Source organism: Engraulis encrasicolus, chromosome 1, assembly GCF_034702125.1.
Source record: "Engraulis encrasicolus isolate BLACKSEA-1 chromosome 1, IST_EnEncr_1.0, whole genome shotgun sequence".
Classification (NCBI taxonomy): Eukaryota; Metazoa; Chordata; class Actinopteri; order Clupeiformes; family Engraulidae; genus Engraulis; species Engraulis encrasicolus.
In genome coordinates, this window is record NC_085857.1 from 24,494,723 (window position 1) to 24,518,429 (window position 23,707).

The 23,707-nt window shown below is 40.1% G+C and overlaps 2 protein-coding genes across 2 annotated transcripts in view; one reads left to right on the forward strand and one right to left on the reverse strand.

Annotated features, from left to right (window-relative positions):
• Positions 1-6,728, forward strand: part of LOC134456684 (vascular cell adhesion protein 1-like) — an 80,106-nt gene extending 73,378 nt beyond the window's left edge. Inside the window, exons 7-15 of the mRNA XM_063208144.1 lie at positions 1,304-1,615; positions 1,728-1,976; positions 2,189-2,455; positions 2,753-3,025; positions 3,616-3,888; positions 4,393-4,477; positions 5,525-5,579; positions 6,124-6,231; positions 6,723-6,728. Coding sequence (XP_063064214.1) covers positions 1,304-1,615; positions 1,728-1,976; positions 2,189-2,455; positions 2,753-3,025; positions 3,616-3,888; positions 4,393-4,477; positions 5,525-5,579; positions 6,124-6,231; positions 6,723-6,728 — 1,628 coding nt within the window. The remainder of the gene's footprint in view (positions 1-1,303; positions 1,616-1,727; positions 1,977-2,188; positions 2,456-2,752; positions 3,026-3,615; positions 3,889-4,392; positions 4,478-5,524; positions 5,580-6,123; positions 6,232-6,722) is intronic.
• Positions 6,729-10,283: 3,555 nt separating this feature from the next.
• LOC134455572 (GTPase IMAP family member 7-like) lies at positions 10,284-16,976 on the reverse strand. The gene is made up of 5 exons (XM_063206754.1): positions 16,870-16,976; positions 16,708-16,753; positions 16,372-16,423; positions 10,980-12,176; positions 10,284-10,575 (listed from the first exon to the last, which is right to left on the reverse strand). Exons 3-5 carry the CDS (start codon positions 16,373-16,375, stop codon positions 10,505-10,507), a joined length of 1,272 nt encoding a protein of 423 aa, XP_063062824.1. The 5' UTR covers positions 16,376-16,423; positions 16,708-16,753; positions 16,870-16,976; the 3' UTR covers positions 10,284-10,504.
• Positions 16,977-23,707: the final 6,731 nt, after the last annotated feature.

Consider the following 23,707-nt stretch of genomic DNA (forward strand, 5'->3'; position numbering starts at 1 on the left):
CCTGATTTGCTGCAGGATTGCTGGGGTAGCAGGGGGGCGGAGAGTTTGAAGGCTACAATGTTGTGGCGTTCCCAGTAGTTCTGGGTGCTATGCATTATAAATTATGGCCGGATTGTCGGCTCCGTCCTGTTGTGATAAATTAACATCCCTGAGGATTCATCATTTTGCATCTTTTAGATAGAATATTCCAATATGAAACCGAATATGAAACCGAGATGTTACAATACCAAAGACATGACTGCACAGGAAGACCTCGGTTTCATAATGCATCTCTCTCTCTCGCTGTCTCTCTCACACAGGTGTTTTTAAATGCTTTGGCGTGGCTTACAACCCAGAGAGTGTGTGTGCCTTGGAGGGCTCCTCAGTGGAGTTGCACAGCTACTACTCATACCCTGATGGCCTCACAGTTATGGAGACCTTCTGGTTCCAACATTCCCCCACACATACTGATCTGAGCACAACTGAACATTACAAAAACCGTGTGACCTATACTAGTAGTTCCAGTAACCACACTCTAAGAATCACAAAGCTGAAGTCTGATGATATGACAGATTATGGATTCAGGTTTATAACCAAAACGAAAGGGGGATGGTCTGGGTCCTATGTCCGTCTCAATGTTACAGGTAAAATATGAGTAAACTCATTATATTTAATTGCCTTTAAAACTTTACCTGACTGCAAATACAACATGTTGTGAAAGACGTTCATGTGAACATTATATGTTCATCCAGGTCTACAGGTGAAGATTAATCCTCCAACAGTGAATTGGGGAGACACTGTGAAACTGACCTGCAGCACCACCTGCAGTCTGAGTAGCAACCCCACCTACATCTGGTACAGGAACACACAGCCTGTTACCAACAAATATACAGCTACTGGCAACACCCTGACCATAAACTCAATTCAGGATGGGGATTCTGGCCGTTACTCCTGTGCTGTAAGAGGACACGAGGACCTCCCATCACCTGCTGTGTGTAAGTACCTTATATTTTTGCTGCTTTTTGTGTTAAAGTTCTGAGTACTGACTGTATCCTCATGTTTTATCTTAGATAAGAACATAAATACTGTATGTACTTCAGATAGCACATTATGGTTGCCTAGTTGCTGTGGCTTGTGTGTATGTTCATGCTCATACACAGAATCTCTCTCTCTCTCTCTCTCTCTCTCTCTCTCTCTCTCTCTCTCTCTCTCTCTCTCTTCTCTCTCTCTCCTCTCTCTCTCTCTCTCTTTCTCTCTCTCTCTCTCTCTCTCTCTCTCTCTCTCTCTCTCTCTCTCTCTCTCTCTCTCTCTCTCTCTCTCTCAGGTGTTTTTAAATGCTATGGTGTGGCCTACAACCCAGAGAGTGTGTGTGCCTTGGAGGGCTCCTCAGTGGAGTTGCACAGCTACTACTCATACCCCGATCGTTATACAATCACAAGCACATATTGGTTCATAGATGGCAAAATGGAATACAATTTAAGCACAAATGGCCGGGTGACGTATACTGGTAACAGCAGTAGCCACACTCTAAGCATTAGGAACCTGACTAGTGATGACACCAGAAACTATAGATTCAGATTTACAACCAAAGAAGAAGGAGGGTGGTCTGGGGTCAATGTCGCCGTCTCTGTAACAGGTAAAGAAGAGGACTAATCTCATTCTACAATATCCTTTAAATAAGATTTTAGAAGACTACAGGCACTAAACTTCGCAAACTAAACTCATGTAAACACTACAATGTCTTGCAGGTCTGCAGGTGCAGATTAATCCTGCATTAGTGAATGAGGGATCCAGAGTGACACTGACCTGCATCACCACCTGCAGTCTGAGTACCAACCCCACCTTCATCTGGTACAAGAACTCACAGCCTATTAGAAAGGAATACACAGCTACTGGTAACACCCTGACCATAGACTCAGCTACACCTGGAGACAAAGGAAACTACTCCTGTGCAGTTGAGGGACATGAGAGTCTGCAGAGTACTGTCAAAGTCAGATGTAAGTTTATGAAATTCAAATGGTATTTGTGAGTAAATGCTCCCAGCCCTGTTCTGTTTGAGGATGAATCAGATGCACTGTAAGTCTTTAAAAGTGAAATGAAAAATACCCTATGGCACCCGTGACAGCAGTGTGAAGAAACTCAATCTTATTATTAGGATTGTCCATGTAAATCAGAAATGTTAATCTGAAAAATGAAATATTTTTGACAGATGGCCCCAGAAAGACTGTGGTATCAGTTGATCCTTCTGGTGATCCAAAGGAAGGGGATTCTGTGAATCTAACCTGCAGCAGTGATGCATTCCCGCCACCACGGTTCACTTGGCACTACACTAGTTTAGGCCGGTTTTCAAATGTTTTATCAAGTAAGATTTACAGGTTTAAAAACATCCGCCCTGAGCAAAGTGGACAGTACTACTGTGAGGCTCACAATGTAATGGGACAGAACACATCTGCAAAAGTACAAATAAATGTACAATGTGAGTTTTCAGGATTTAAAATAATTAAATATATACATAATTCAAATAATGTCTTTGTTTCAAGGTTAATGTATTGCAGCCTAGAATGTAGTAATTTCATATCTGCCTTTAATAATAACAACAAACAACAATAGCAATTAGAATTTGTGCTGAAATGGGACAGGTACATCAATCATAATATTATTCACTTGCCATGCTCATTTCTCTTATACTATAGTCACCTTGTGGAATAATACGTCAGTATACTGACTTTACAGCATACAGACTAACTTACAGCTCTTTCACTGCTGATTTTAGATGCACCAAAAAACACCTCAGTGTCAGTCGGTCCCGCTGGTGACATTAGAGAGGGCAACTCAGTGACTCTGACCTGCAGCAGTGATGCCAATCCACCTGTAGTGAACTACACGTTAAAGACGCTTGAGTCTACACCTTCATCTTCAAGGTTACAAGGAGGAAGGAGTTACAACATCACCAACATCACAGCTGAGGACAGCGGCCATTACTACTGTACTGCAGAAAACAAATATGGGGCCCAAAACTCCAGCACTACACATCTGGATGTGCTCTGTGAGTACTGTTGGATTACATGATGCTACATTCACCAAGTTTAAAAGAATTTTAATTTGCATTCGCAGTTTCTTTGTTGAATCTCTTTATATCCGTGGTCTAAACAACCTTACACAATGGGTTTAAACATCTAAACCATTCATTATGTAGATCATTTGATGTTATGTAGATCATTTGATGTTTAATCAGGCATATTTGGTCAATTTTTAAATTTAATTGTATTGAGGGACTGGTGCACAAGCACGTATAAATGTTGGTATGTTGTGTTGGACATCTATTTTACATCTCAGTTAAAAAGTTTAAATACAGACCCTGTAATTATCATATACTGTGCTGTGAAATTTCCACATGGCTTCATGTGGATACCATAAAGTGTATCTGTAAGCATCAGGTCAGTCATGCAATTGGACTGCAATGCACAATAGATGTGAAAATCGAGAAAATGATTCAACCAGAAATTCAGATTGTTGAGAAAAGTAGAATACTGTATATCAACTCATCCAGTTCGAGTGTCAATGAAAATGTGATAATATTTATTCTTCACAACAACTGCATTATCACAATCTAGCCTTATTTTTCATGTGATCTAGACTCTCCCAGAAAAACCGCATTGTCAGTCAGCCCCCCTGGTGACATTAGAGAAGGCGACTCTGTGACTCTGACCTGCAGCAGTGATGCCAACCCACCTGTGGACAACTACACCTGGTACAGGAGCGCTGGCGATGATACTGTTGTCCTGGGAACTAGGAGAGTCTCCAACTTCACGGTCATCCTAGTCTCAGGTCTGGAAGGACATTACCACTGTGAGGCAGGAAACAGACTCGGAAAGGACAACTCAACCAGGGTCAAAGTCATCTTACAAGGTCAAATACCCGTTTTTTATTCTTAAATATATATATAAATATATATATATATATATATATATATATATATATATATATATATAATTAAGCACAAATTCAATTCAATTCAATTCAATTAAATTAAATTAAATTAAATTAAATCAACAAACCTAGCTAATTTCCTATTAGTATTGACAATATGACAATGTTTTATCGTGTTCTCATTTTAGCTTTACTATGTCCTTCATCAATGAAAGTATCTCTGTTCACACCAAACTGTGGCTCTGACCCCTACACCAAATACTTGTTGGCAAAACAGTCAGAACACACCCACAACCCTAGCGATGGTCACTCCATTGCGTGCCCCTGTGTTTAAGAGGTTGCTGTGTTGTCATATTTGCAACACTGTTAAAGCCACCCTATCCTCCATCAGTGCTGTGTTGTGCTGTGCCATTACAGAATCCCATGGGAGTGACTTTTACTTTCACTTTCACTTTCACTTCCATTAAATGCATGTCTCTACAGATTCTGGCTTTTACAAGATACTGTTTCCTGTTGTGGGAGTCATCTCCGCCGTAGGTCTCCTGCTGCTCTGTACAATATTCTGGAGGTCAGTAGCAAAAAAACATTACATTGAATTACAGTGCAGTAGTAAATACAGTAACACTGAATGAAAAACACAATATATTACTACACCTACAGTAGCAAAAAATGTTATCCAAAGGCAACGTACTGATACTTAGGTACAAGGCATTGGTTGCAGTCTCTGGAGCAATGTCGATGTTACTGTAGGTGCCTCCCTCAAGGATACTTCAGCCGTGGCTCTGGCACGATTCGAGATTGCAACCTTCTGATTCTAAATCCAACTACATTTGGCCATTGCTGCTTCTATGCATTGTATGCTTAAAAAAATGGATTGGAAATGAACATGACAGCACAGCCGAGGGCCCAAGCATTGTGTCTTAAATTTAGATTGCCCTCTGTCAGGGTGTCCTAATTGCTGTGGCCTGATGGCTCAGGGTTTGTTATGAGAGAGGGTCTCAGATTTGAATCCTGTGTTGTTCAGATGTACAGTTTGTGGGTGGCCTCTTGCTGGGGCTGGATTGGGACAAAAATAAAAAAGGCCAGAGGCATTTTTGCATGGCCAGCCCCGTCTAAATTGTGGACCAGTCACTACTCCTGACGATTTTTGGCCCACTGGGAAGGGTCCTCTATGCCAGATCACTAGTCCAGGCCTGCCTGTTCCAGTCGCATGTTTGACCCTTGAACTTCCCCTTAGCATACGGTAATCCCCCATTGCTCCACGATCTGTAGCTGCCGTGTAACTTAACTGCTGTAAGTCGTTTTGGGTTAAAGCACCTGCTAAGTGAAATGGTATTTAGACATTATGCTGCCAAATGTTGGAACCAGCCTACTGTTGAAATCATAACTGGCCCCAACAGTGGCATGTACCAAGGAAATTAAAAAACAGCTTTATTGTCATCCGCATTTGATGAACTTGACAGGTCATCTACTGTCTCTTTACATAATACAATCCATAATGTGTTTTTTTCTGTTATTTCTCTTTCTCTCTTAAGCACACCAATGACAACTCTGTATAACATTGTGTAATGTATTGCCACGTGTGAGTTGTAATGTAATGTGTTTTGATCAATAGGAGGCAGAAGTCCAATGCGCCCACAACTCCACAGAGCACAGGCAGCCGGCAGCAGGTGAGTACCACACATTGGGCATTTCTCAAAACCTAGTGCGCACACTTCCAAGTGTATTCAGCCTAATTAGTCATGCCCAGTGATTGGGTACTCTTTTATTAGTCATACCCAGTGATTGGACACTCCGTAGAGTTCACTAAAGAGTATCCAATCACTGGGCGTAACAAATTAGGCTGATAGACTTGGAAGTGTGTGCACTAAGTTTTGAGACATGCCCAATGTCTTAAGGCTTTGAACCGGTTAAGTGAACAAAATTGAAAACCTTTTCTTACTAAACATTTTGCTTGGATCTAGGATTGCCACCTCTGTCAGACAAAAAACCTGGACATTTCAAACTCGATCGACCTTTTTGCTTGTACTGTATGCAATGACATTTTTCATTACAGCATCACAGCAATATTTTTAACAGTATTTGTGTATACCCACCTTATAATTCATAATTGGGGGGCCCTATCAAATGCCCTTTTTATGAGCATCATGTGTGCTTGTGTGTGTGTGTGCGTGTGCGTGTGCGTGTGTGTTTCACCTTCCATTCACTGACCAGAGTGGCCCAACACACTGTGACAATGACAATGACAAAGGTGATGACGACGATACCGATGAAGTTCAGTATGCCACCGTTCACTTTAAGAAGAGGACCGATAGCAAACAGGCAGGCTTTCCCAAGTCACTTTTTTATTATTCTATTGTTTTCCCCCAGCACTTTTTTAAGTTTTGTTTTTAAGTTAACCTTGAGGCAATCGTAAATCATCTAATAGAAGAGCCTGAGGACCTTATTTTCTGAACTAAATGACATTTGTGGGCTATCTAGCAGGTTTATCACTTCTTATAGGCTAACTTTACTTCACCAGGTTCTTGGAATACCTCCATGTCTTACTAAATTAAGCCAAATTGTTCTTGAGCAAGATACCCCAAATTACCCCCGGTGGCTGGTTACCCTGGCACCCTGTGTGGCAATCTCTGTCACCTGTGTGCATGAATGGGGTAATGTGAAGCATACACTGAACTTGATCAAAGGAGAAGAAAATCACTTTTTACCAGCAAATGCAGTCCTTATGCAATTGATAATAATAATTACCCTATATATTATTATACATTATAATAAATAATTATACATTATTTGTTCAAATGTTCTGTGGGCAGAGTTGATGCCGATGTGTAGGCCCTATTGTTATTGTTTTTTTTTGGGGGGGGGACATAATGAGGACAGGGGTTATGCTGTTTTGGAAATATTATTTTAGAAATAAAGTACTAAAATATCTTGTGGACAGGTGTTTGCTGTTGGGAATTATGCTGCAAGTAAGACAAAGTTCTGTACAATGTCATACTACATTGTAAATCACTTTGAGTGCTGGAAGGGGTGGAAAAGCACTGCATAAATGCAGTCCAGTTACCAATTAAATAGCTTTTTATTGGTTTTGCAAATATTATTTTTATTTTGGAAATAAATTCTTCATATATTCTGTGGGCAGGGGCTTCCTGGTGGGGATTACGCCGTCCCAGAGCCACAAGAAGAGACGCTCTACGCCACAGTCAAGCACAAGAGACTCAGTGCTGCCCCTCAGTGAGTACTTACTGACATTACAGATTTGTCTTTATATTGGGTATTTATTTCGGCATACTAGTAATGGTTTGACAGTGTAACAAGAACCACTAATGATCACAAGAGATGCACTACTGCCCCCCAGTGAGTATTTACTGGTACAGATGTGCACTCTGGTGATATACTGTATGAAGCATTTCACTATCTCATTACGTATACCGATACTTGGCTGAGGTTTAATAAGCTACCCCAAATCCCACCAAAAGTGGTTCCCAATGGGCACAATGGCACTGAACTCCTGTTTTCATCATTAGCAATGTATGATCCTGCCTTCAATCTCACTGAAAAGGCTATTTCCCTCTAAATGCTAGTGTATAACTTCACTGTTGAATATTTAGATAGTCCATTAACCCTATCCAGACCGGGCTTTTTTGGCATTCCTGGGACCGGGGGGGGGGCTCTTTTGACCCCCCCCCCCCTCATAACTTAGGAACCGAATGACGTATGACCACCAAACTTGGAGGGGATGATCTTCAGCCAAAGATCTATGAATGACATCAGTTTGGTGTCATTATTGGATATTATGATGTCATTATGACGTCATTTCCTGATTTTATTGCCCAAAATGTCACCTTAATGTATTTTCCATTTAACTTGGGTAATGCACATCAATTTTGGTTATTATGTGCATCAGACCACTTCAAATGTTCACAAGGGTGTCTGATGCTAATGAAAATGTAAAAAAATATGAAAAGTGATGATGATGAGGCTTAGATTAGTGATTTTTGGTCAGGCGTACCTGTCAGAAAACCGTTGCCATGGCAACAACACAAATGATAAACCTAATCTTTTGGTATCACATTGTAGCCAACTTCATTCTAGGAAAAGTCACAAAGTTTCGTAGTCATAGCTTTAGTCATTCAGGAGTTATACGACATCAAAGTTGGTNAGGGCACTTTTTGCCCCCCCCGGTCTGGATAGGGTTAACACACACCACTCCACCAGTGGAATGCTGTAATAGCCACAAGCAACAACTTTATACCATATACCGACACCACTATGGCAGTGCTCAGGGCCTTAAAGGGAAACTGTGTGAGATTTTAGTTGTTTATTTCCAGAATTCATGCTGCCCATTCACTAATGTTACCTTTTTCATGAATACTTACCACCAAGCATCAAATTCTAAGTATTCATTATGATTAGAAAAATTGCATTTTTCATACATGAAAAGGGGGATCTTCTCCATGGTCCGCCATTTTGAATTTCCAAAAATAGCAATTTATAGCTGCAAAAATGACTCTACTTGGACCATACTAGAAAATATTTGTTTATTACTTAGTAAACTTTCATGTAAAGATCACAGTTGGCAATAGGCAGCCCAGTTTCAATGAGCAGTATAGTTGCAGCACCTTTTTTGACCATTTCCTGCACAGTGTCCCTTTAAGTATCACATTGAGTAATACTTGGTCATTGTCATTCTAGTGATTTATAACAAGGTCTGTGTCTTATTTGAAGTCTCTCAGTAATACAATTATATCATTGATCTCCCTAGATGTTCTTCCTCTGTCCACAGGCAAGAGGGGGAGTGTATCTACAGTCAGATCAACAAGAAACCCAGACCATGACAACAGTCCCAACTCAGCCCGACTCCCACACTGTCTGATGACCAAACATGACCAATGATACAGTACTGTTTGTGTTCAAGATCCAGTGTGCAACCCCCATTTCTTACCTAAGAATATTTTTCTCAACACCTCTCCAGTCCTCTGTCATATTTCAAACGGAAAACATGTTTTGTACTCATGGAATCATAATCCGTCCCTGTATACTGAAGTTGATATTTTTTTCAGTGCGTTATACAGAATGTCCATTTCAAGGAAATTAATTCATTATCAATTCTCAAATCGGCTTACCTTAATTGCACTCTCCATCCCAAGTAACATGCACATTTAGTAAGAAAGAGCATATTACCACTGAAAAACATTTGGAAAATTGAGCCCCACCACTGTTTTTATTGGAGATTTTTTAAATATGATATTTTATTGCTTTTAGTTGTGCTATTTTTAACGAAGTGTGTTACCATGTGTTGTGTGAACAAAAAGATGAATGTCTGTAAAAAAGCAACGGAAGCAGTGTGCGGACATTAATTTTTTTCTTCATAGTTTTGACTTTTTTATCCTGCACCTGCGTCTTGGATGTGCGCACCACAACTTTACGTGTGTTGTTTGACCATGTACAAGTATTTCTTTCTTTTTTAAAACTTCGTATTGTTATTGCTATTATTGATATACTGTACAGTATAGTTATTGATGTTGATATTGTTCATTGTGTTTGTTCATTTTAGCTTTGAAAAGGGATTAAGTGTTCTCTACTTGGAGCTCCCTATAGGCCTACTTAGTGTTGATGTATGAATATGTATTTCAATTTTACTTATGATATTGATGTATACATATAGTAATTTAAAGGTGCCCTGTGTAATATTTTTAGTAGTTCATTTCCAGATTTCATGTTATCCATTCACAAATGTTACCTTTTTAACAAACACTTACCACCACCATTACATTAGAAGTATTCATGACTGGGAAAATTGCATTTTACATACATGAAAAGGGGGATCTTCTCCATGGTTCGCCATTTTGAATTTCCAGAAATGGGTATTTTTAGCTGGAAAACTTACAGTCCCTTTGCTCATATTACTAAATATGTGTTTATTATTAATTAATATTCATGAAAAGATCAAATTTGGCAATAGGCAGCACAGTTTCAATGAGCAGCATACAGTAGTTGCAATAACTACTCTGGCCACAATCTTACATGGTGCACCTTTAACCTTCTATTTTAGTGTACTTTACACACAACGTGAGTGTTAAATTATTTGACCTTTTAAAAATAAAGTTAATGCAATGCCACACATTTTTCTCACACTAATTCAGTTTACAGACAACAATACACTGTACAGCGGCAGACATTACACACAAACTCAAATTCACAGTATTTTTTAGTGGTGTATTTCTATAGCCCATGGATGTCTTTTGATCAATTATATTTCTACCAAGCTTATGCCTGCAGAATAACTATAGTTTTATCTTTCTGCTTGCACAATAGGTGGAATGTATTCAAAATCAAAATCAGATGTCTGACTGGATGTTCGACTTGTTTATTTCGGTTTTCTGATTATTTTTTTAGCAGGGTATTACAGCACATCATTTTAATTGCCCATGGTTCCTTGGGAATCTGAATTCCCCTTTGCTGAACATAGGCCAACTGTATTTACATAACATATTGCATTTTGTGCACAAATACGCTGAAAAGATTAAGAAAAAAAAAGTATCTGCTGGCTGGATGTTTTGTAAGGTTGTAATGTTTCCAGTGTATCAACACATCAATTCCTCCAAAGAGATTCAACGAAATCCACCCCACCACCTAAGACTTTAGCTGGAGCCTTTGCAACCTCTTTAAAGGTGCCGGTATGCTTGCTGCAAGACACGCGAGCGCCTGCACGATTCGTTCATGAACGCGTAAACATGCGTAGGCCTATTTAATGTCAATTCAGCGCACGTTGGACACGGCAGCCAAATGCGTGCGTCAGGTGCAATATCTTCAAACTCGCTGGGGGCGATCGTAAGATAGACTGCGCAGTTCCACGCGTGTGCTTGATATGAAAACGACAATGGCAGCAACTTTTAAGAGCGTCTCGTTGAGTTTGTCCGAAAGTTCAAACATTTGTGATCATACTTCCTTGTTGCACTTTGAAAAAGGAGCATGCATCTTGGTCAACTGCTTTTGAAGCAAGCATGTGCTGTCGGTTGCTCGCGGTGACGCGCGTAATTTACAGCTCGCAGCAAGCATACCGGCACCTTTAACTCCACCCTTTAATTCCCCTCCAACTACGTCCACTACATCAAAACGCCCAGACTCCTCTAGAGTTTCTTTACCACCATTAAACATACCAACAGGAACATCCACTACAGACTTGACGAGGCCCACTGCAGCACCACCGACAAATGCCGGAACAGTCAATAATGCCTTCCCTACAAAAGTCAGAGGATTATCGTTATCGTTACCTTTTTTTTCTAGCTGCTGCTTCCTCAAGTTCTCTTCCAATCTCTCCATCGCCTTCTTATGTTCTTTCCTGTCTTCCTCTATCCTCTTCCTCTCCCTCTCCAGCTGTTTCCTCTGTTCCTCCACCCTCTCCTTCTCCTGTTGTTTCATATCTTCCTCCAACCTCTTCATTGCCTCCCTCTGTTGTTCCCTGTCTTCCACCAATTTCTTCATCACCTCCTTCTGTCTTTTCCTCTCTTCCTCCATCCTCTCCCTCTCCCTCTCCAGCTGTTTCATCGTTTTCTCAATCCTCTCCTTCTCCTCTTGTCGTTTCCTCTCCTCCTCCAACCTCACCCTCTCCTTCTCCTTTCGTTTCCTCTCTTCCTCCATCCTTACCCTCTCCTTCTCCTCTTCAATCTTTCTCTGGGTCTCTTCATACATCTTATCTGTGTAGTGCAGTCCACCATTTACCTTCACCATCTTATCAATCTTTTCCAGCAAGTTGATCACTTGTGTCTGGTCTCTATGCTTGTTATTAAACACATGGTATCTTCCCCCACAATCTTGAACTAACTTTTTTAGTGTCTGACTTTTGGATACGTAATTGTCTACTGATACATCAAGATTATCCCCACCAGTGAAGAGAACCATGGCGTAATTTAAGGCGACTTTGGAGAAGTTCTCTTCAATCCAGTGCATGGCTTTCTGTTCTTCTTCTGTGTACCGTGCACCAATCCGAAGCACCAGCAGGAAGACATGAGGGCCAGGAACTGTCAAATACACACACTTCGCAATCTCTTCCCTCAGCTGATCGTTGGTAAGGGAGGTGTCAAAGAGACCCGGGGTATCAGCCACCAGTACTGCTCTTCCTGCCACAATGCTCTTCTTTGTTTTAGACTGTCTGGTTACAGATTCAGGGGAGCACTCCTCTGCAAAGCCTTCAGAGCCAAGGATGGTGTTCCCCGTGGCACTCTTTCCCACTCCCGTCTTTCCCAGAAGCACTATACGCATATCTGATTTCACAAAAAAGAAAAGAATACAGGCACATGTGAACAATTGATGAGCATTACAGATTATTTAGCATTTAGCATTAATTGGTAATAAAATCATTTAATTATGTTGTATGTACTAAGAGCAGTTTACATATTGACAAATGAATCAATGATTGCAGTTTGATTAAGGACAATGTGAATTAATTAAATGAACTTGTGTTTGAGACTGAATTTATCACTGTGTGGAACTCCCAGAATCACTTGATCAGGGACCACCTATGGGTGTTTTCACACATGTCCATTTAAGCAAACTCAGACCTGTGATTGCACAGACTGTATGTGAATGCTCCAAAGCCCAGCCCAGTCAGAAGTGAGCTGTACTGAGACATTTATTTACGCGGTCCCAGTTCAGTTCAGTTCACTAAAAAGTCTGCGGTACGGTTCACCAATCTGCATATTATGAACACAAAGCGATCTGTGCTTTTTACACTTTTTCAATGAATTGTTGCCTCTTTTGCTTGACATTGGGTATAAAAGGAACATGAGGATATGTTGATTTTTTAAATTAGACTACTGCTTCAATTTCCCTAGGTTAACCATGAAGTGATGGCAAAGCATGGTCCCTATGTGTATCAGAGAAAAAAAGTTTAAGATGGAAATGTTGCACAGGGGGGATAAGAATGCTTGCAGCTGATGCTCACACTGACACTGGTCATTGGCATTGGCTACGTTTACATGATGTTTTTAATTCCGAATGAATAATTCCGAATTGAATAGTTCCATCTAGTTTACTTTGATCTTTCATTTAATTCGGAATTGTGAGGAGTTTACATGACATTTTCAAAGTGGAATTAAGCTTTATTCAGCATTAAAGTGAGTTAATTCTGAATTAACAGTCTGATGTAAACGTAGCAATTGGCCTCAAACATGAGACATTTAATTCAGAATTAACTCAATTTAGTTCTGAATAAAGCTTCATTTCGCGCTGACAAAGTCATTTGGAATGAAATGAAAGTTCAATGTAAACTCGACGGAACTATTTAATTCTGAATTACTAATTTGTTATGTAATTAATAACTTCATGTAAATGTGGCCATTATCAATTGCTGCCTGTTTCAACCATCCTGTCAGTGCTCGGTGACGTTATAGCTGACTACAGGTGTAACCATTTAAGTAGAGCTCTATAAGACCAGGTGTGACCAAAAACAGGACTGACCCCCCCAAAAAAACGGGATCAGAAAGAGCATCCAGTTCTTTTTGAACTACACTAATAATATGAACAAAAACAAAACTAAGTTCATTTGGTGTCCGTTCACTTTTTGGTCCACTTAAAGACGACTGAGTTTGTTCATTTGTACTAACTCCCTTGTACATTTCGAGCAAATTTGTTTGATGTTAAAGGGTGGCAATTGGCTTGAAATTTAGAATTGTATTAGCTAGAGAAGACGCATTTTTAGCTACATCTGTGAAAAGTGTATTTTGAGACTGTTTTGATGAAAAATAGGAAGAATGCTCCAGTTGCTTTCCCACTTCCCCAGGACATTTCAAATCTGGAAAGGGAACTGGAACATTCTGCCAAATGATTCTCGTAGTTTTAATCAAAATAGTGTAAAAACACACTTTTCACTGATTTAGCTAAACATGCCCATTTCACATTTTCAAGCCTATTGTGCCACCCTTTAACATTGATCACATTTCCTAAGATTTTACACAGAAGTTGTGATGGCACAAAGGAACAATACTGCTAAACAGGATTTTCAAAATTCTGCACCCTATTCATTATGTTTAAGTGAAATATCTTAATGTTGTCCCATGAAAAGATATGGCTTACATATAAATCTGCAGAAATGTGTGGGGTTACTCACTTCTGCTACACACTGGACATTATAAATATGTCTGGTTTATCGTGAAAATTGTACTCACCCATGCAGGGGCGGTTCTACCACTGGGCAAGGTCGGGCAATTGCCCGGGGCCCCGTCGTCCTCCAGATCAATTCCACATGGAATGAGTTTTCAAGATCTCGGGGCCCTAAATTACAGCACGGGGCCCCCTAGTACAAAGTAGCGGGTCCTGCGCGACTTGCATGCTTGCACTCAGTACAAGTAGAAGGCTCTCGCGCTTCTTCTATGTAATATACTGATACAATTCTGCATGTTGTATATATAGCCAGTGCCACACTTCAGCACGACGGTGGGACTTAAATTTGAACTCAACATTATGCCACAAGAAAATGAATAGTAGGCTAGGCCTACTTTTGCTGTAGGTCACATGGGTGGTAGAATTATACAAATAAATGTTTCAAATACAAATGTAGACCATAAAAGAACGATATTTATGTGGATTTTCTTTGATTTATTTTTGTACATTGGGGCCTTGCATTGTGGGATACATTATACCGGTCATAGGCTAATACAGTCTGGCTGTTTGGAGAGAGCGCCAGTTGCATCGGCAACGTTCTACCGTTATTTCTAATGTCAGCCTGCCCCAGAGAGATGATTCGGCCCTGACGCGTGGGAGCTTGTCCTTTCATGATAATATTAAGCCACAATAAGTCATGGTTGTCAGTGAAAACTCAGTCGTTTGCCTATGTTGTAGCATGCCTTCTTGACCTTGTTTATGGATGTAGGCAGAACATGATTTGTGCATCTTGATAAAAAGTCCGTGTTACAAATTGCCCTGCGTTACTTTGTGCTCCGCGCTCCTCTAGGCCTACTTCTGAGACAGAATTGTAAAATGACCAAGTCCCTTCAATCGCCAGTGCTAGCATGAACATAATGGATATTCAGAAGATATACAGAAGCTACAAAGAAGGCACGGTAGGGGTTTTTTCCTTTCAATCATTATGTCCGCCGCAGCACAATTTTGATACCGTATCATGTCATACTTCACGCATTGTTGTCATTCGGTGTAACTATAGTCAAAAGTTGATAGCTCTAATGTCGGTTCGCTGCATTTATTTCTGGTTAGCATGACGATTTGGCTATTGTGTAGTCTAGCTGTTATATCACGTCACGAAGCTGGGTCACTTCAGAGTTGTGAGCGATATAGTTATTACAAGTTAGAACTAGAGAGGGGACTTGTTAACTATTCAACAGATGTGTGCACGCGCAGTTGGCGCAAGGTGCCTGTTGTTTCTCGTTTGTTGCCTAATTTCGGTTTCTGAAACACAATAGTTTCTACTTCAGTCACCGTTTCCTCTGTATTGGGTGTTCACTGGCTCAAGAGTGCAGTGTGCGTTATGGTGCACCGTGGTGTGTCGACTCGTGACTGTGTTTTCATCGGTGTGTTGTGCTGTGAGCTATGTTTTAGTTCAAGGGGCGCATCACCATTTTTTTTTAAAGTTTTCTTTTGTAATCAACCCTCTACCGCGAATTGTCTGATTCTATCTTCTTTTCTCATTTATGGAACGAGTGTGGGTCTATCCTGGCTATTTCTCACGTGTTGCAGGCTGAATGCTCACATCAACAGCATAACTAAATCATTTGTCACCTTAAGAAGAAATTAAGCTCTGCTTTTATTACCTGCAGAGTTGGCTATTGTAATGGCCTTACAGGCATTCCCCAAAAGTCACTCAGGCAGGTGAAACTTATCCACATGTTACTGCTAGAATTCTAAATAGCAGAAGAGATCACAACACTCCAGTATTTGGTCATTTCACTGGCTACCAGTGAGGGTTTTTTGTTTTGTTTTGAGAATTGAGTTTAAAGCAGTCCTGATAGTCTTTAAGTCACTAAATGCCTTGTGCTCTACATATAGGCTATTGTGGATGTGCTAGAGCGATATCATCCTTAGATGCCTTAGGTCTTCTCTGGTAGTGTCTAGTGTCAAATCCAGATAGGGTGAAATGGCATAGTCATTATGCTGCCTGCTGGGGCCAGCTAGATGTCCAAATAAGACCTGCCCCAACAGTATGATTTCAAAAGAAATTAAAAACAGCTTTGTTTTCATCTGACTTTGGTGATCTATCTATAGCAATATATTTTTCTCTCTTCTCTTTCGTTAGCCTACTCTTTAGCACACTGAATGACAGTTGTGTATGATAATGTGCTATATAAATATTGATTGAATGTGGGGCCCACCTAAATAATCTTGCTTATGGGTTCCGTTGTTACGCCACTGCCTGCATACATCATCGATTATTAATTAATCATTTAAAGGGGGCCTCAAAATTGTTTCTTGCCCAGGGCCTCAGATTTTCTAAAACCGCCCCTGCACCCATGGCTCGTGCCTGAGGTTTAACCGAAGATGTTTGCAAAGATGATTAAATCTGTAAAGCAAATGGTGTCATTATTTTATGTCTAGTCTAAGTTGACAAAACTTATCCCCAGACAGGAAACTTAGCCTATAATTAAAAAAGTTGGTAGTATTATAGTATTTCAAGCATCACAAACATTAGTGTCCTGGGGGTGTTGATCCCTTGATAAGATCCTTACTGTTATGCCAAATGGTCTAGTACACAAGGTATAGGCCTAATGATAAAAAGCTTTAAATGTAAATATTTATAACCATTAGAATATTAAACAACCTTATATAATAGGCTATTATACTCACCCACGGCTGTTGTTTAAGGATCACAGTTCCCAAGGAGGATTATAATCTGTAAAGCAAATAATGTGTAATCACAGTTGGCAAAGCTCAAGATTTCCCAGTTAGGACACTTGCTATAAAAAGTATGCTTAGTATTAAAGTACAAAGTCATATTTCAAGTATCACCTGAGCTTGGCCTTCTTGATTCCTTGAGCAGCACCTTACAGTAAAAGTGACCAACACACAAGGCAGTGGGTCAATAGTGCATATAGCTGCAGGTACACAGTGCCTGGCACGAAGGAGACTGGCTGCAATGTGATCGACAATAACAGCTTATTTATACACTAGTCTAACTGAAAGTGAAAATACAGAACAGAGCAAAGCTATTAACACAGTGCACAGCAATACATCCATTCAAAATGAAACTTAAGTCTGCCGTCGGTTTCCATGGATCCACCTTGTGAATACAGACAGAGGCTTATATAACTAACTGATACAGGCCTACACAGGCCTATTAGTCATTGTGTGTGTGTGTGTGTGTGTGTGTGTGTGTGTGTGTGTGTGTGTGTGTGTGTGTGTGTGTGTGTGTGTGTGTGTGTGTGTGTGTGTGTGTGTGTGTGTGTGTGTGTGTGTGTGTGCTTCATTTTCACTTTCACTCTTATAGATGGAGATATTAACTGTTTCACAGCAGTGTGAGCACTGGGTATCAGGTCTATTATGCCTCTCCCTATGCTCATTCAACTTGTAAGTAAATATTCTAACTAATGATTCACTTTGTGAAATTCGGTGCCATATTTCGAGAGAGAGAGAGAACTGATTGTCTATTGTCTACAAACTTTTCTTCATATTAGAGCATAGTTGAAATATCCCAGTCTACATTTTTAAGTATGTTTTAGGGGGTAGCTTCAGTAGAATAGGACAGGCAAGAGGGACAGGAGACCTACTGTATTAACACGCTGCACCACAATACACCCAGCAAGTTTCAATGTTTGCTGTTTACTCATTATTTATGATATCACATTATTTATGATATCACAATGTTATCACTGTTCACTAATTTCTTGTGCATTTACTGTATTTCTAAATGATTGTACATCGTTTAGATACATTCACAATGACAGTAGAATATTCACATAAACATATTTTACATAAACTTTCTTATTTATCCAATAATCATTTGAAATTGTTATCGAGTGAGTAGGCAACAAAATATTAGTAAAACTATAAGTCCCATTTCTGTCTTTGTGATGCAGTCCTTGTCATAGCATTTTCCTTTACTGTCTTACTGTTTTTCTCATTTCCTTTATTCTCTTTAATATCTAGAGAAGCGTGTAATGAGAAAAGAGATTCACCATAGGCTACATGAATCACCTTTTGTCACCTTTTGCACATACGTATTACGTAGAGGAATGTAGAGTCTCTAATTGGGGTAAAACTCATATAGTAGAATAGAACAAGCAAGAGGGACAGGAGAGTCGTGGGTGAAGTCATGGCGAAGGGCCAGACTCAAACCTGGATGGGAGATGTTGCCGATGCTGTAGACTACATGGTACAGGTGTAGTAATATGCAGTGCCTCTCTACACCCAGCAAGTTTCTATTTTTGCTGTTTACAGTCATTAGTTTTGATAAAATGCTCTCATCAATGCTTTGCTTCCTATTTTTGGTAATTGCTGTTTTCTTATACATTTATTTCTCAATAATCGTTCACTTTTTAGATACAGGCGCAATGAATAATCAGTGTGGTGGGTTTTCAGACATTCACATGGTTTACAAGAAAGCTGAACTCATTGACCTCTACGTCATTGACTGAACTGATAACAGTAAGATGACATAGCAGATTAAACCATATAGGGAGGATTAGGTTAAGTTAGGGTGGGTGGCAGATGGCGATGATGCTGCTATCAATCAACACTACTGTTGAGCCCACAAAGCCTGAGCACAACTAACCTAGAGCTTTCACTGTGGTAGGAGGACTTTCACCTTACCTGAGTCAGTTCACTGGTTTTGCAAACTGCTTTGGAATGATTCAATTCTTTTTTTTGTGATTTGTGTGAAGCACATTGAGTTTCTGGTGTTTGACATGTGCTATAAAAGTAAGCTTGATCAGGACGCCATTGTACTTATGAACTGTAGCCCCATTCCAAATACAAAAAGACTTGAAAGCAGGCCCGTCAATAGGTTTGAGAGACAGGGGGGGCTTAGCCCCAGAGGAAGAAAATGCGCGCGCACCGAATTTTTTTCAGCTCACCGGCTAAGGTTTTGTCTATGAATTTATTATTTCAAGAGCAAAGAAATCCACAGAAGCAAAGAGTAGAACTCGCACACCAGGAGCCGATGCAATAGTTGATTTATTGCTTTACATATGTACAAGTGATCAAGGTGCTACCCAAAAGTGCAAAACGTTTTCGGTCACCAGACCTTCCTCAGTGCAAACAGACAAAATCACAGAGGACACAGTTGTCTGCATTTATCTTTACTTAAGTTTCACTTTATTCTCCAAGTTCATTTTTATTTTCATTTTATTATTATTTTGTCACTTGCTTTATATATATTTTTTATTTTTGGACTATTCCTTAAACTAAGCATTGTCTCCTTTGACATAGGCCTATGCCTTTTGGTATCCTCCAACACTGTCAGTATACGTCAACCTAACCGACTGTTGATTGACATGGCTACCACCTATTAGGTGAACTCTATATAAGGAAGTCCTCTGTGATTTTGTCTGTTTGCACTGAGGAAGGTCTGGTGACCGAAAACGTTTTGCACTTTTGGGTAGCACCTTGATCACTTGTACATATGTAAAGCAATAAATCAACTATTGCATCGGCTCCTGGTGTGCGAGTTCTACTCTTTGCTTCTGTGGATTATCGCTTTGGAACCAACGCACCCACAAGGACTGGAGTTACTGGCGTGACACCCCTCTGTCTTTTGTCAAGAGCAAAGAAATACCGCACACTGTCCATTCCACCAACAAACTTTAAAACATTGTTTCGGTCATCCGACCTTCTTCATGTTGTATTAAAGTTTGTTGGTGGAATGGACAGTGTGCAGGACTTCTTTACACTTGAATGACAACCCCACTGGGATAATATCCTACGCACCCACACCCGTCGCCAGGGGCGGGCCTTGGGGGGCCGGGCCCGCCCACTGACACGCTTGGGCCCGCCCTGGCCCAGTGCCCACCCACCCAAGCCAGATCACAGTCACTCAGATCGTAAATGAATAATAATAATAATATATAACATATAATAATAATAATAATAGATATATAAAATCATAATTTCATTTTGTTGTACTTGTTTTGGGTTAAAACCTAGTGTTATGCAATCATTAAGACATTAAATATTATTAAAAACCGTGTCAGTTTGTTGGAAAGTTGGTCTACGTCAGTGTTGCTCAGCAACCATCAGTAAACGCATTTGTGGAGGGAAATAAAGTTAGTTCTTGCAGCAGACGTGCAAGTCTTTGTGCTTTCCAATGGATAACACTATGCGCAAATGTTTTAAAACTCCAACATCGGTAACTTTGGATAACCCACGACATGACATGTTAGAAAAGCCTGGACTATCTTCGTGGATCCTCCTGACCATGACAGCCGGACCGAGAGCGAGGAAGCGGTGCCCTAAAGTAGCCTACACTGTAAACCCAGACATCAAATGTACTTACCAAGACTAATTAAAATGCACTAAAAAATAGAAGTTTGATGGCATTTCTGAAGAATACTGAGTATTGACAACTTATTTGAGGAAATAGTTGTTCAGATGAAAATGTTTTAGTTGAATGGATTAAATTCATAAGTTTTGGTTATGACCCCGCCTCTTTTTCTTCAGGCTGCACCAACTGGCCTCTACCCAGATGTGGGCAGTTGAATGTATTCCTGCAGTGTGTTTCATGTTAACAGATCGTTTCAAATTTCAACTGACAATATGGCCACGCTGCAGCATCCAATTTTAAATCAGAATATTGCCACCTAGTAAAATTAGGCTATCTTGTGAAGTGCCATTGCACAATTGAAAGTCAAATGCTGCATGACATAATTGACATTGCCTACCATCAACCAGGAACAATGGTAGTGCCCAATCAACCTGTCAATTAGTACCTGCCCTCACTTGAGTACATAGGACTGTTACAAGTTCATTGAATTACTAACTGCAGCTGCCACATGCCTGATTACTCTGGTCACATGGTTAACTTTCACCTCTATAAAAACTCAGACTGTCACAATGCTTGAGTTGCTTGCCTAAATGACTGGTTCGCTGGCTCTCTGTCCGGCTTGTTGGTTAGTGAGCTAACTGACCGACCAACTGACTGTTTGTTGGCCAGCTGGTCGGCTGGCTAACTGACTCTTTTGGTTGACTGTATGGCTGGTTTGTTAGCTGGCTAGCCATACAACTGACTTGTTTGTTGGTTAGTTGGCTGACTAACTGAGTGTTAGTTGGTTAGCCGGCTCTTTGGCTGGCTAGCTGACAACTGACTCTTTTGGTTGGCTGGTGGACTGGTTTGTTGGCTGGCTAGGTATTTAGTTGGTAGTGAGTATTGTGGTAGCAGGTATCCTTTTTGGTGTGTTGCTTACTTGACATTTCAGGATTGTCTAATTGTGCTCAACTAGAGTATTCTATGCACACTGGTTAATGTACTATCATCCAGGAGATTACAATAATTAAATGGTAATAATATTGCACATACTGCAGAAACTTGAATTTCTCAGTGGTTATGGATAGTTTGGTCTATTAATACAAGAGAGCAGTGTGATGGACTGGTTCCATGCCACAGTTGTCTCAGTCATGGTGAGGAATGGGAGGTGCCACAATAACATGGTAGCTACCTATTTTGTGGTGATGAATGGAGGGGCGGGATCATGGTAGTGTGGGTAGGGTGACAGTAACTAACTGTGGTGTGGCCACAGTAAACTACTGTGAGAAGATCACAGTAAACTGTGAGGATGGCCACAGTAAACTACTGTGAAATGAATGCAATTAGTAGCCAGTAATTCCCTGTGACATCACGGGAATATTTTTTACTGTGTACTTATCTAGCTAATTGGTTACAATTTTGTGAATGTAACTTCATATTTTATGTGAAATAACTATACTAAACATTTGATATTACAGAAGACTTTCAGTTTGATCAACTTAAAATTTAATACATTTAACTGCAAATTTTAAATAAAATAATTCATTACAGTTAATCTTACGAATGATGGTAAGTTTAATCGACTGGGAATTTAGTACATTAAACTGGGAATTTTGCATACAATAACTATAGATAACAGTTACTACCACAGCACGAAAAGGGGGATTTGTGACAATGAACTCGTCCCAAATCGCCCACGGACTTGCCTAACTTTCGTCTGATTTTGAGCGCTGAGAGAATGCGAAATTAACAGTTTTGGGGACACGTAACTCGCCCGGAAGCGAATCAGAGCCGTGGAGAGGTCTCACAGCAGGGTGTTAATGGCCCAACGATTAACATGAAAGGCAATGACAGCCAGCCCGGAACGCGGACTAGCCTTGCTCTTATTGGACGAAAAAGACACGTGACTCAAAGTAAAAGAGCTGCGCTGTTGGTTAGCAGGGTCGGCAGCTACGACCTTCTATTGGTCACGTTGGATTAATTTATGCATACCGTAGGCCTATACGGTAGGTCCGTATAATTATGCAAAAATTATTATTACTAATATACCTAGGTTGATTTTACTTTGTATATTCACATCATTATGTTCACATCATTATAGACTGCACTGTGATGGGGCTTCAGCATGCATGATGTGAATTTATTGCTAAAATGAAAATGAATGAAATGAAAATGAATTTTTTAAATGCTTTTAATATCACACCAAACAATGTACACACACTTAGACAGGAACCGTGCATTTCATAAATATACATAATTTAAAACTACACACATACCCTGCAAACAATATACTCTAGGCTATATGCAGTGATGTATACAGTAGCCTACTCAGGTCACAAATGTACAACTCAGAAACAAACACGCATCTCTCTCCCAAGCGGCGTTTCCGATTGTCTCCCACGTCCTAACACTGGCCGTCAGAGCATTGAAGAAATCTTAATACTCAACAGCACTCAAATTTTGCCAAGTAGAACAAGTGAGGTCAGGCATAAACGCGTTGTCCTGACCGTCTGTTACCAAGACAATGCGATGCGACACAGAAAAGACGGGCGGCTCTCCGTGCATATGACTGAAAGTTAGCATCAACTTTGAAAAAGGGTCAAGTCACCATCAGAAGAAAACGGCCGTCTTGTAAAACATGTGTTTGAGTGAAACGGTAGACGGTAGGGACTTTGCGAGGCTATTTATTTAATGCCTACATATAACGTGACCCAAAATGTCTCTAAGCTGCACGTTGCAATATAGCCAAGTATTCGAGAAAACCTGATGCAGCCAGAGTCCAACAACTTCAATGCACCAGAAGTGAATTCGCCTTCTAGTTGGGTGCGTGCGTCACGTGTATTTAATAGAATATATGCGCATGTACAATACAGCTACCTTATTACCTGGAATATTTTTGAGGGCTGATATTACAAAAAGCTAGTAGGTAATTTTACTTTTCTTTTCTCTACCTACCATTCAACCATGAGTGGTTGGCTCTGTCCACCCACCAGTTTGAACTAAATAACTAAGAATTTTTGTATTTTATTTTTTTTTTAAAAAAAAAAAAAAAAAAAAAAACGGATTTCATAGGCCCCTACGACAGGTTAGGTTTGGGAAGGGCACAATTCATAAAACTCAGAAACATACAATGCTTTTTCAAAAAAAGGGTTCTATGTTCCCCGCTGCATCCAAGTAGACTGCTGCCACATTGCTAAGAGCAGGTTGTTATTACACCTCTGACAGGTTAGGTTTAAGGATAGTTTTAGTCAGGGCACATACAAAAATGGATTTGAGTAAAAGTTGTCAATTCATAGTAAATACGTGGTAAATATGAAAGTAAGAGGAAAAATAGTACAGGTACAGCATTTTAGTGCAGACTATACAGGTATGTACAATATTATAAACATT